The sequence below is a fragment of the Dipodomys merriami genome, unplaced genomic scaffold (genome assembly GCF_024711535.1).
Source record: "Dipodomys merriami isolate MVZ:Mamm:240054 unplaced genomic scaffold, mDipMer1.0.p SCAF_114, whole genome shotgun sequence".
Lineage (NCBI taxonomy): Eukaryota > Metazoa > Chordata > Mammalia > Rodentia > Heteromyidae > Dipodomys > Dipodomys merriami.
In genome coordinates this window covers 3,230,659-3,244,561 of record NW_027202427.1, presented here as the reverse complement: position 1 = coordinate 3,244,561, position 13,903 = coordinate 3,230,659, and the positions used below count along the sequence as shown (strand labels likewise).

Genomic DNA, 13,903 nt, shown 5'->3' with positions numbered 1-13,903 from the left:
AATGTGACACAGGCCACATCTAGCCATAGGGTCCTTTGGCCCTTGTTCCTTTATCCTATCTCATCTCTGGTTCTTTGCTAACACTTGCTGTAACAGCAGCCCTAGAACCCACTGGCATCTTCCAGGGCTCAGGCTGGCCTCAAGAGCCACCTGCAGGACTCCTGCCCCTGTGATCATATACGAGTCCCAGCATACCCCCTGCGCACTCCTAAGTGTCTGCTGGAAGCACACAACAGTCCTTCCTTCTCCAGGTCTGGCCTAGAGGCCAGGAAGGTGACACCTGAGTGAGCAAATAGACAGGTGCAGTCAGAACCCTGTCACTACTCAGGTGGACCACAGAAGTGATGAGACTGGACTGACCACAAGGCTCAGGCCCCATCTGAAGTTAGTCCCTGCTGCTTGGTGCCAAGTGGCACCATGGCCACAGTGGCAGGGTAGAGATACTTTTCCCTCAAATTCCAGTGTTTCTCTAAGTATTTACACACACACACACACACACACACACACACACACACACACACACACACACACACACACACACACACACACACACACACACACACACACACACACACAAGCTGGGCACTGGTGGCTCATGCCTGTAATCCTAGCTACTCAGGATCTGAGAATCATAGTTCAAAGCCAGCCTGGGAAGGAATGTCCACGAGACTCTTATCTCCAATTTATCACCGGAAAATGTGGTGCTGTGGCTCAAGGTGGAAGAATGCTAGCCTTGAGCAGAAGAGCTCAGGGACAGTGCCCAGGCCCTGAGTTCAAGCCCCATGACTGACAAAACAAAACAAAAAACCATTGTGATTTAGAAAAGTGAGTAAGTGAAACTCAGCACTGCCTTTTCTTTGTCTGAGTTGTTATTTTCTTCCTTGATTAACTCAAATTACACTGCTAAGATGGAAATAGAGAAATTGGGAAGGCTAATTAACCATTTCTATCTCTAAAAGTATTATTATTGAAAAAAATGAACAAAAGCCACAAACCACAGGAAACGCTCAGGAAGACATGCAGAGGTGGGGTTTCACATGCCTTTATGGTGTACTGATAGGCGCCAGTCTTTGGTTGCCATGGAAACGTCAGGATGCTGGGGTAGAGGGTGATGGGGATGTGAATATCCACCTCCTGCTGGTTCCACACAGGTACCTGTAGCACATGCACCCCTCCATCCTGCAAGGGATGAAACTGCTTCATGTTACCATGACAACCAGATCAGTAGCAGTTTTTCCCAGACATTCCGCCCCCTGGGAATCAGACCACAAAGGTAGTATTACACTTATGGAGTGTGGAAAAGATGACAGGCAACCACAGCTTTCTTAGGCTTTGGAGAATGGCTTCCCATGGCTCTCTAATAGTCAGCCATGTTAATGTTGCTGGCTTGAATCCTCAGGGTACCCAACAGGATGGATGTGCTTGTCTTGTTAAGATGGAGAAACAGGCTGGGAGCACCCCACACCCCAGCGCTGCGGTGGTAGTGTTACGGGATCACTATCTGGGACACAGTGTCCTTTCCTGCTGTATACTGCTGTCTCTCACAGGTCTGGAGGGGATTTGTGCAGGATGGAGAAAGGGGAATGTGCCCACAAGACAAAACAATTGGCTCTGTAAAAAGTCTTGCAGGATTTGAACGGACAAAATAGGGGAATGACTTGGGGGTCTGGCTGGGGCACTGATAGACACAGTCCATCCCACTTCTAGAAGACATAGACCGCTTTCACAAGGTCAGTGAGAGGGGAGGGAAGGGCTGCTCTGTCTCCAAGAAGAAGAGCCCACAGCCCCAGGCCCTGGGCAGACTATGGAAACTAGTGCCTGAGCCCAGGTGGGCAGGCCTCCGTTGTCACCGAGTGGAGTGGAGCCTGGGCCCCGACCCTGCCAGATGACAGGTCTTTCCTGAGGGGGTGGACTAGGTGGGCCTAAGGGAGTGGTAAAGGAGTGATGTGAACTTGCCTGGTCTACCACAGAGGTGAGGGCCGCATGGAGAGTCGTTTGGCCTCTCTGTATTGCCCTAACGTGATGGTATGACCCATTCTGAGAAGATGAGAGAACCTCAAAATATTCCACAGGAATCACAGCTTCAATGCGGATGTTCTAGAAGGCGAACAGGAAAGGTGAGAAGTGCTTTCGGGGGACCTGGGAAGGTAAAACAATACTCCCAACAGGCCAGGTCTGTCCCTCCAGGACAGACAGAGGGCTAGACAAAGCTCTGGACCAGTTCTCTGTCCACTGGCCTTATCAAGGCCTAAACTTAGTCCCTGTTGGGTAGCCATGCCATCAGAAATTTTTTGCTGTGGTTATTTCTGAGACAGAATCTCTTTTCTCCCTGAGCCAGCCGGGACTGTGACCTTCCAAATGACCTTCCACCACAGCTGGGAGGACAGGCATGCGTCACCCTCCCTTCCCAGCTTTTAATGACTGAGATAGACGTCTTGTGAATTTTTTGCCCAGGCTGACCTTCAATCTACAATCCTCCTAATTTCAGCCTCCTAAGTAACTACGGTTATGCCAAAATCATGGCTCAAGTGATGGAGTTCCAGCCTAACAAGCCAGGTAACTAGGATTACAGGTACGAGCCACTGAACTAAGCTCCCCTCCAGCCTCTGGCCCCTTCTTAGCCACCCATTCTGCATGGCCTGATGGCCTGGCCCCTACTTCTACCACGCCACTTCCCACTCAGGACAGCTTTCCTAGATCCACGGTCTCAAACTGGAGCTAGCAGATAAGGAGTAGGAGGGGCAATGGAGACATCAAGTCCCCCAGAGACTTCCAACAAAACAGTGACCACTCCAACCTTTGTTCAACAAGATGAAGACAGTAATGACTTCGGCAAAGAAGCCTAAAGGAGAGAGCCTGGTTTCCTTCAAAAGCACCACTGGGAGGGTCCTGGAAGTTGTCACAGGGGACACAATGGCCACTGTACCTTCATATCCGCCATACATTTTATACACTGTCCCAGAGCCAGAAAGCTAACTGGGGTGGGCCTCAGCCACCCAGAGGCGTCTGGATGGAACATAGTAATTCCTGCACTCAGGAATGTTCCCTAGCCCTTTGAAAAGCAGGAACATGGTGGTGCTCCCGGCAAGGAAGCAGGAGGGTACCACCCTCTCCTCGGATCCTGCCACCAGAGGATCCCTCCCCCAAGCCCTGCAGGGGGTCTGCTGGTGGGGTGGCAATGCAGGTTTGTAGCTCGCAGCCTCCTGAGATGCCCCCATCTCCACAGACCTGGGAGAACCACAGGAACTTGAAGACTCTCTCTCAGACTTCCCGGGTAGGGACCAGCACCTCAGGGGCTGCTCTTCGGGCAGCTGCTCCAGTACACCACCCACACCATCCCCCCACAAGAACTCTAACAGGCACTCACGTCAGACAGGTACACCTTGTTGCTGAACCTATCAAACACTTCAATGGTGATTGTATACAGGCGGCCAGTCTCAAGCACCCACCTGTCACCAGGGTGAACTGTGAACCCTACAAGAGGCAAGTGTGGGATGTGAGCATTCAAGTCACAAGGGCAGAGAAAAGAGATGCAACCAAGTCCCATCTGTCTGGAGCCCCATATCCCCCCTTCCCCCTCCCCCTTGACTCTCAGAGAGGTGCGAGCCTGCTGCCCAAGAGCCTGCTACCCTGACCAAGAGAATCTGAGCGGTCCTCTGAGTCCTGAGTCCGATTGCCTGCCTGCTGCCTCGGGCTGCTCAAGCACTCACGAAGCCGGAGTCCTGTCCTGAGCAGGGCTGCCCTGCAGCTCTCTGTCCTATGCCCACACAGGAAGCCACAGCAGCTTCTCCCATCCCCAGGATGCTCTGCCGCCAAGACGCCCTTCCCACAGCTCACCGGACACATGAGGTCTCCACAAGTCTGTCCTCTGCCCTCACGATTATGAACTCCACAACTGTCCTCTGACAGTGTGTACAGCTCTCTCCTGAGACACTGAATCTAGGACCCTCCTACTCTCCTGAACCCCAGGGCCCAGCACAGGCCAGACAGGTAGACAGTACCAAGGGAACCTCCTGGCCACCTTCCCTGGGCCTCCACCCTCCCTGGGCCTCCACCCTGTCAACACAGGTCTGTACCCAATAGGCTCTCCTCCACCAGTGAACCATGCATGTTTGCTGTGCCCTGGATAAAGGCTCTCCTGACTGCACCAGGTCACGTGCTTAGCAGGTGAGTCACCTCAGCCCAAGGAACAGGCATTGTACAACTCCCATGATGCAAATGTACCGGGGGTCTCCAGCGGTTGTCACTGAAGCTCCTGGGCCCTGGCTGTGTCCCCGAGTCCCCCAGTGCTGCAGGTTCCCCCCTCCTCTCTCAGATGCCTCCCCCATCTGCCTACTGACCTGACCAGTACCCCCAGCCTCAAAAGAGCCACAGAAGCTGTCAGGTCAAGTCTGCACAAAGCCTGGCACAAAAACCAAGAGGCAGTGTCCTCCACCTCTCTCCCCACCCGGGACAGACAGGGCTGAGGCTCTGAGCCAATGGCCACTGGAAACCTATGGTGAGGGCCACTATCCTTCTTCATTGTGTTTTCAGCACTAGTGAAGGAATCTAGGTCCTCACGGACTACAAAAGCACTGTGCCACTAAGCTACACCCCAGCCCTCGCTTCTGCCTTTTCATCTCTGGAGCTTACAGTCACAAGCAAACTGTTCAGGAAGCGCCAGGAGGCCTTACTCACCCAGGTACCCAGGTTCAACCACGTAGATGGTGCTGTTGGGGAGCCTAGACGCACCCTGCATGCGAATACCTGAGGTGTTCATTAAGGGACACAACATGAGCCAACAAGTAAAGAAAGCATCTGGCAGCTCCAGCCTGGCTTAGAGACAGCCCGGCCGCCGTGCAGACCCCGCGTGGCCATGCAGACCCCGTATGGCCGTGCAGACTCCACACAGTGCAGACCCCACATGGCCGTGCAGACCCCGCATGGCCGTGCAGACTCCACACAGTGCAGATCCCGCATGGTCATGCAGACTCCACACATTGCAGACCCCGCATGGCCGTGCAGACTCCACACAGTGCAGACCCCGCATGGCCGTGCAGACTCCACACAGTGCAGACCTCTCATGGCCGTGCAGACCCCGCATGACCGTGCAGATCCCGCATGGTCGTGCAGACTCCACACAGTGCAGACCCCACATGGCCGTGCAGACTCCACACAGTGCAGATCCCGCATGGTCATGCAGACCCCGTATGGCCGTGCAGATCCCGCATGGTCATGCAGACTCCACACAGTGCAGATCCCGCATGGTCATGCAGACTCCACATAGTGCAGACCCCGCATGGTCGTGCAGACTCCACACATTGCAGACCCCGCATGGCCGTGCAGACTCCACACAGTGCAGACCCCGCATGACCGTGCAGATCCCGCATGGCCGTGCAGACTCCACATGGCCGTGCAGACTCCACACAGTGCAGATCCCGCATGGTCATGCAGACTCCACACAGTGCAGGAGACAGGAGGGCACTCTTGGGCTTAGCCCAGCTGCAGCCAAAACATTCTGCAGAGTCAAGGCCTCGCTGTGCTTTCTATTCTATAGCAACATGGAATCTCAGAAGGGGGCACCAGGGTATACAACACACACACCCTTTGGGACACCAGCTACCTATATGCCAGCACAGAAGCAGCCTCCACCAGCCTCCACCTCCTCTGGTGGGGCTGCAGGCAGCAGTTTCCGGATGCCAGGAATAACCAGCGCCAGCCCCCGCCACCAATCTCTGGGAGTCTCTCGGTGAGTCACCACAGAGGTGAGCAATTCCACTCAGCACTGCTGCTATTTAGGTTCTTTCTGATTTTCAGACAGTTGGAGAAGACAGAACTATTTTTAGCCTCAGCTAGTTCTCAGGAAGAAAAACAACCTGACTTCAAAGCAGCAGGCACAGCACACCTATGTGACAACATGGCAGAGAGGATACTCTTGTGGCCCAGGACAAGGCTGCTCTGTCCCAGCTGCACTGCGGTGACCCTGGACATATCCTGGGCCAGGATGGCCACAGGCCGGGCGGGGTCTCCTTCAGGGCCCGGGGTACTGTTCTGAAGCTGCAGCTCATACTGATCGGAAGGCATTGAGAGCTCTGTGGAAAACAAACAAACCACAGAACAACAATGGAGAGGGGAGAGGGAGAGAAAGGAAGATGTGGTGTTAGAACACCCCCCCGAAACTGGCCCCTCCAACCCCGAATCTCTGGGCCCTGCTGTCAGTACAGCTGCTTGACATATTTTACTTAATTTTCTCAGTGCTTTCCGTGTTAATATTATTCTCCACGTTGTGGACAGAGCTGACACTATGAGTTTGCAGGGTGACCAGTGCTTTGAAGACTGCCATAGCTGCTGCTTTCTCTTAAATGACAGCCACTGGTGAAATTGCCAACTTCTTGAAGAACACCAGCACTAGAAATTTCTGATCATCCCTGAAGTGAGAGATCTCTACTTCTGCATCCAAGGCACCAGAATGATTCTCTCAAGTACTACCTGCCATCTTGAGCTCCCAAAAGGGTCTGGTCCATGCTCTCCCACTGGGTCCCAGTCCCAACACCTTGTCCTGGCCAACCTCACTGTAACCCAGGCTCACGTCAAGCCCATTGTGTAGAAAAAGGACTCACCTAACTTGAGCTGAGATATAGAGGAAACACCTTAGGAAATAACAGGTTCTATAAAACCCATCTTCTTCCTCACCCTGCAGGCAGACATGAGCACTGGCAGACACAAATGGCAGCTGTTGGCACAGCACTTGCCTAGTGTGCACAAGATTCCAGCTTCCACAATTAATCAACAGAGGAAGAGAAATAATGACTGCTGGTGAGAGAATAGAGCCCTCAGACCCATGTTAGGTGTCCTCATGAATATATTTTCTCTTCTCATCCCTCGACAACCCAGGGAATAGGAACTACTGAAACCCACATTTTAGGAATGACAACAGAGGAAGTCAAAATGAGAAGGGTGTTCATGGTCTGCTATGGTCTGAATGTTTTAAGCATGACCCCAAAAGTTCACATGCTGGACTTGGTCCTCAGTATGATGACGTTAAGAGGTGGTGGGCTCTTTAAGAGGCAGGGTCTAATGTAAGTTGGAAGGGTCTCTAGGGATATCGTCCTTCGAAGAGATTAAGGTCGCTGAACCATGAGAGCCAGCCTAGCTCCTGAATCTCTCTGGCTGCTTCTCACAATGTGAGCTCTCCACCATGATGGCACCTCCATGATGTGAAGCATGGAGAGGACTGCAGAAGGAAGCCAGAGCTCTTGCTGGTAGAATAAAATTTATAAAGCGCTGGGCCTTGGGTGCTTTGTTGGGGGAAAGATGGACAGAGCTGAGATTCCCACTTCAGAGAGCCTGACGGCCTTTTTACTCCCTCTCCCGACTCACAGAACGTCTCAACAGACACCCACTCACAGCGACAGCTGGAGCGGGTTCTCGACCCTCTACACGAAATCCAGTAGAAGAAACCCTGGGAAACTAGTTGATTTGTGTTTTGAAATCAGAAGACTCCTAATTATTAAGCAGACAGTAGTTGAACCTGGACTATAATCATAGCGATGTTTTATAAACTGTTCCTTAGAATATTTGTGCTCTCTGGCCTTTCAACATGCTATGCTTTACTTAGCAATAAAAGGGAAGAGAATTTTGACATACACTACATGGATGAACCTCTGAAGTGTGCTAGGTGAACATAAGCCAATCTCAGAACAAATACTGCAGTATTCCACTTCCTCGAGGACAATACCTAAGCAACAGCTACCTGGGAGGTGGGTGGGAGTTAATATGTAATGCAGACAGTTTCAGGTGAGAAGATGGAAAAGTTCTGCTGGTGGCTGTGATGATGTAGGATTGTACGTAATGTGCACTGGGCTGGACACTGACAGTTGTCTACAATGGTAAACCGTATGTGTATTTTATCACAGCAAACAAGGCAGGACATATTTCCCAGGATTTCTGAGTCACGGGCAGCAAACAAGGCAGGACATATTTCCCAGGATTTCTGAGTCACGGGCACACCTGTAATTTTTCCTTGTCTGATCTTTTGCACCTTGTAGTCGATAGAAGTCCCCACCAGCAGGTAGACATCATACGCTGGGTTCAGAAGGATGTTCTCCAAAATCAGCAGCCTGACTTCTGCAGGACGGACATTCTTAGCACAAAGAGAAGGATAGAAGGGTTAGGAGGAGGCAGGAGTGGGGACAGAAGATGTGGGCAAAAGAAAAAGGTTTCTTGATTGTGTTTTTTTTCTTGAGGTGCTGGGGATAGAACTCGACCTGATGTATATAGGCAAGTATTCTCCCACTGACACACATTCCCAGCTCCCAGAGTTTTATTTTTTAACTTTCAGTGTATTCCTAATGGAAGAGGATGTAAAGGGTAAATAATCAAGATTTCACCCAGAACCCTGCACCTTCAGAACCCCAAGTCCCAGGAGCACCCTGGGCTATAGCCGGCATGCACTCAAAGCTCACTGCCAAGAATGTATGTGCCCTTGCTGTACACTGTCACATTGTATCTCAATTTAAAATAACAGTAGTTACACAGAAAGAAGAGTGGGAGATCAGGCGTGATGTCCATGCCGGTGGCCACCAGGAGCTCAAGTTCTCACCTCACAAAAGCTCCAAGGTCAGGGAGGCTGGGAAGCCCCAGGACGGCCTGAAAAGGGGGAGCACGTGTCTCTGACGCATCCTCAGCCCCTACATCATGGCACCTTCTCCTGTCCAACCCTTACTCCCACCTTCTCCTTAAGATCACAACAGAGCCTGGAGGACTCTGAGTGCCCCAGGTAGTGAGTCATCCAGGGGCTGTCTCTTTCACTGCCTATGAGAGCTTCATAAAATAGAGAAAATGGAGAGCATAAAAAATAATCCCTACTGGCAGAAATGTAAATATGCTGTTACTGATAGAGTGCAGTTGATTACTGTCCTGTGGACTTGGGAAGTTTTGCATCTCTTTGCAAATCCATTTCTGCATCCCTGATGCCTATGCCCATCTTAGATGGCTGGCTTCTCCACTGAGCCTGCTGTGATGGCTTAGGATTACTCACTGAAACCTTCCCAGCACTTCATATGGGTTTGGGTTCTGTGGCAGGTGCTGTGTAGCATAGCTGGCAGGGAAGGTCATATGTAGACCCTAGGCAGGATAGTAAGTTTGTACTTTAGCTTAGTAGTGGGGCATGATTCCCAGCCCAGAGTGCCACGCATGAGCACACTCTACCTGTACAGTCCTGCAGAACTGGCCCCAATTAACATGTCCTCATGTTCCCAAACTTCTCCAGGTCTCCAAACCAGTGACTAAACCCTCAATAGATGTCTGCAGAACAGAACATCTCTTTGCTGTCACTCTGCTAAATTAAATTGCCCCCAGCCCTCCTGCCTATACTTCAAAATGAGACAGACCACAGGGCAGACCAGGCAGACATTAACTGACAAACACCAGAAAGGAACCAGGACCCTGGCTAAGCCTGCATCTGGCTGACTGCCTTCTGTCTGAGTCCTCTAGAAATGGGGCACTGACTAATATCTCCCACTCTGAGATAGTAGGGAGAGGCTGGGAAGATAAAGGGTGGTTGGGGACACGAGGCAGAGACCTAGGTTTGTACAGCAGGGACTATTGAGCAGCTGGCCTCAGGCCTCAGGGAAAGACGACACCCAAGACGCCTGGGGTTCAGCACTCGGGTGTGCACAGCATGGGGAATGCCTGGTGGGAATAAGGTAGGACTAAGAATCCTGCTGCTCTGGCACCTCCTTCAGAACTGACAAACCACGAATGATTTGTGACCCTGCCCCCCCAAGAAAGTGACACCACATGACTCGCTCTCCCTTTCTAGTGCCATGACTCAAACAAGCCTAACCTGCAAGAAACCTAAAACACCCTAGAGCCACCTCCTTGATGCAACCTGTCCAAGGGCATGAGAGAGTCGACCTGAACCAAGCCAGAGACCCAGCCCCCGGAGGCCCACCTTGTACACGGCCTCCTGAATGCGAGCCTTGAGCTTGGAGCTCCCCGTCTTCATTCCAGACACCAGGATGGTGTCTCCCTGTTTGGCTGCCCGTTCCATCTCTGAGATGTAGGAAGGAGGTATGTATGTAGACTCCAAGAAGGTAAGGATTCTAGAAAAGAAACTTGTCATCAGACCTGACACAAGAATGAATGAAACACAACATTCAAGTTTACCAGGGCCTCCCAATGTCTGCTGCACCCTGAAGTAAATAGTACTACCCCACCACTTAGAAACGTGTTGCTGCAACTCTCGTCTCTGTAGACTGCAGACTCCCAGGCCCTGACCCAAACTGTCTGCGAGAACAGGCATTACATCAAAACCCACGTTGGATTCTGAGACCCGAGCTTAGTCCATATGCCCAGCCCATATGGGAAAGGCCCACAGAAATGAAGCACTAGGCCCAAGACCTCAGGCCCAGCCAAATACAGTTAGCAATATCCAGGACATCCCCCAGGAAAAGCGAGGGTTGTAGCATGCCCTTCCCTGCATTCAGGCTACTAAGCAGGGCTGGCTTAAGAGATCCCTACCATAGTCTTTCACTCCATCCTGCAGTTTACAAGTGGGCCCATGTTCCTCCCCAAAGGGGCAATCTGTTGGCAGACTTCTGTTACTCCCAGAACCAGTGGGGGCACTGTGCACACTGGGATTTACTTTCTTGTTCAATGTGGTAGATGACCAAACTGAATTTTATGAAAATCAAGGACAACTCTGTTCCAGCATGCCTCAGATCTTGGAGCTTGACTCTGTCTAGCACATGGAGTCTCTAACCATCAGTTCATTCCTAACTCTGGCCTCACAGAAATTGAACTTTGTATTCTTCCCAGCTGAAGCCTAAAGAAGAACTGTGCTTCCCGTGTTGGACAGTGAGGATCCACACAGACCTGCCACCCACCAATGTCAGACAAGAGGCACAGTGTTTCCAACTCTGTTTCTGTGACTACAGAACAGACAGGGCAGAGGTGTGAGACCATATGGCTGCTGGAGGGATGACAGGAGTCCAGACTCAGAGGGCACGCACCTCCTCGCGGGTCTGCCCGTACCCTGTGCTGGGCACTTTCCTGTCCTGCTTGACCACTGCTGTCACTGCTGGCCCATCCCAAGACAGCCCTTTGTTATCTGTGTCATCTCTTTTCTCTAGAGCACACCACGGCGTGGCTCAAGCAGCCAGGTGCCCCTGTGGTTGGAGGAGGAAACTCTCTCTCATTGGGAGTCACTGTAAGTGTCACAGGCGTGCTGAGAAGCCTGTGGGGCTCCTTCAAGGAGGGACGATGGGTTCGTTCCTGAGAAGATGGATGCCTGAGATGCTTCCCCTCCAAGGTGGCCGGGTAGGCGCGGCTGAGCCCCTGGACCTCTTACCTCAGTGCATTGTGAGAATCTGAGAACCCATCTGCGTCTGTGTCTTTCACAATCGCCCAGTCAAAGACCAGCCCTGCCAGCGTACTGAAGGTGTTCCCTGAAAAAGAACACACATAGGAATGGGTTCCCCAGGGCCCAGGGGAGAGGAGAGGGGAACTCGCCAAAACCATACTGTTTTGTTCCACACCTTTGCAAAACATGCTTCGTGACCCCATTTCCAGAAGGAGAAACTAAGTCTGGCAGAGCCGGAAGCACTAGGCCACAGTCATGTGGTTATGAGGCCTGCGCTGGGATTTGTACCCAAGCTTTCCCACTGAGCCTCGCCGTCTGTAGCTGCTCTGGATCTACAGCACCCTCTTGTCTACAGCACTTCACAGTTGAGGTCACCAAGGCCTGCACCATTCATTCTTTCCACCCCCTCCTGTGGTAGAAACCCCTTCTCTCCCAGCAGGGGATAAGGGTATGGAATTGGAGCACTGACCCAGCTGTCTGGTGTCTTACTACTCTTCCTGTCTCTTCACCTTGACTGTAACGCTCCAGGGACTCCAGAGTTTGGAAGACATGAGCCAGTCCCAGCCAGCCAGACCTCTGAAGGCATGGCTGGCTGTGAGCCTTGTGACCTTTCATGATCATCAATGCCATGTGAAGACCAGCTTCCAAGTTCTCTCAAAAGTCCAAAGATCTGGATGCCTGGGCCTTGCTCCCACTGCTGGCCCAAACTGGCTCAGCCTCTCCAGATGGACACTTCTGCTTTGCCACAGTCCCTTGCTGCCCTCCTATCTCAGTGTACACTGTGTCCCTGAAGAGGAATCCTGTGTTTGGACACTCCTGTGGCCGCACATGAAGGTCTGCCTTCAGCATCTTTATGCTTTACCCTGTCTCCCCCTCACTCCCACCACATTTGCAGGTAGAAGAACAGATGAATGCCTGATGACTATAACAGCAAAAAAGAATCCTTGGGCCGCTGTAAGCTTCACTACCTCAGGAAGAGGCAAGTGTGCAGCTAGTGTGTAATTTGCAGGGCTTAGGCAGATGAAAATGCAGAGCCCTCATTCAAAAAGTCAAGCGAGAGAGCCATAAGAAGGCAAGTCAGAGGTTAGGAGAAAACAGGAGACCAGGCACAGGGCCAACTGAGGGGCAGTACAGAGTGACAGCAGATCTTAAGAGGATCCTGGAGCTGGGCGCTGGTGGCTCACGCCTGTAATCCTAGCTACTCAGGAAGCTGAGATCTGAGGATTGCGGTTCAAAGCCAGCCCGGGCAGGAGAGACCGTGAGACTCCTATCTCCAATAAATCACCAGAAAACCGGAAGTGGCGCTGTAGCTCAAGTGGTAGAGCGCTCGCCTTGAGCTGAAGAGCTGAGGGACAGCGCCCAGGCCCAGAGTTCAAGACCCACAACCGACCAAAAAAAAAAAAAAAAAAGAGGATCCTGGAAGCCGTGCCCTAAAGCATGAGACACACATGGACCAGCCAGCAGCCCGCTACTGGCTTCCCCTCATGCCACCTTTCACCAACAACACTGTCTCCAGGTGAGGTGATCTGCTGCAGGAAGCAGTCAGGGCCGCTACCCCTGAAACCTCACAGCCAAGCGCTGACATGAAGCAGGACACACAGAGACCCAGGCTCCCAGCCTCCCTCTCCCAATCCCAGGAGGGCCACCAAACAACATTAAGCAATTCATCTGAACAAACACTTCCCAGGTGCTCACTGAGCCCAAAGTCCAATGTCGAACAGGGAAGCAGCCAAAATAAAGAAGTGGCTTCAATTCTAGCTGCCAAGTGCTAAACCTGATGAGACAAAGTAGTAACACCTCATGCTCTAAGGCAGCCTGGCAAAGGGTGAAGCGAGGATAGCAAGGAGGTGGCCATTCCACCATGGGCAGCCTCAGGGAGCCTGCTGGGAGAGACCACCGGAGCAAGAAGTCCCAAAGGAACCAGAGCTCCTACAGCAGAGATGGGGCAGGCGCGGGGCTCCGTGTGGGACATGCGGCACAAGGAAAGGAGGAGGGGCACTGGGGAAGCTGAGCTCATCCAGCTGGACAGATGCGCAAGGTATGAGGCCGAGGACATAATTTCCAAAAAAAGCACCTGGCCTCCGACCATCTGGGCAGCATTGTACCCATTTCAGCTAGAGTAACAGAATACCCAAGACCAAGTCTGGATTTTGAAATGTCCCCCAAAGCCCAGGTGCTAAAGCCTAGTCGCCAGATTGTGGCACTCCTGGAAAGTTGAGACCCTTAAGGAAAGTTAAGTCACTGGGGGCGTGCCCATGAAGGCTCTCTCTCTCTCGGCCACTCAGCCTCCATGAGACGAGCTGCCCTGCCCTCCTCTACCACTGGCTCCTGCCACGATGTTCTGTGCCACCTTAGGCCCACAGCAACAGCATCAACATACGGACTGAAACCTCTGGAAACATGAGCCAAAATAAATACCTTCTCCTATTATAAGGTAATGAAGAAGGGAAGGGCAGCACACCAGGGCCGCGTTGTCCCTGTCCACTTGCACACACACATACACACGCATACACTGGACCAGGGAACCAAAACCAGCCCTTTAAGCCAAGCAGAGAGAAC

The 13,903-nt window shown here is 52.1% G+C and overlaps 1 protein-coding gene across 2 annotated transcripts in view; it reads right to left on the bottom strand.

Moving 5' to 3' along the window:
* The window catches only part of LOC138822740 (nuclear pore membrane glycoprotein 210-like), a 75,841-nt gene that overhangs the window by 49,188 nt on the left and 12,750 nt on the right, over positions 1–13,903 (bottom strand). The window contains exons 4-11 of one of the 2 annotated variants that reach the window (XM_070015660.1): positions 11,333–11,429; positions 9,935–10,085; positions 7,990–8,122; positions 5,913–6,071; positions 4,678–4,746; positions 3,368–3,474; positions 1,957–2,097; positions 1,042–1,179 (exon numbers count right to left, since the gene is read on the bottom strand). In XM_070015660.1, coding sequence (XP_069871761.1) covers positions 1,042–1,179; positions 1,957–2,097; positions 3,368–3,474; positions 4,678–4,746; positions 5,913–6,071; positions 7,990–8,122; positions 9,935–10,085; positions 11,333–11,429 — 995 coding nt within the window. Of the gene's footprint in view, positions 1–1,041; positions 1,180–1,956; positions 2,098–3,367; positions 3,475–4,677; positions 4,747–5,912; positions 6,072–7,989; positions 8,123–8,513; positions 8,629–9,934; positions 10,086–11,332; positions 11,430–13,903 lie in introns of those variants that run through there. The other variant, XM_070015661.1, reaches the window with a different exon arrangement.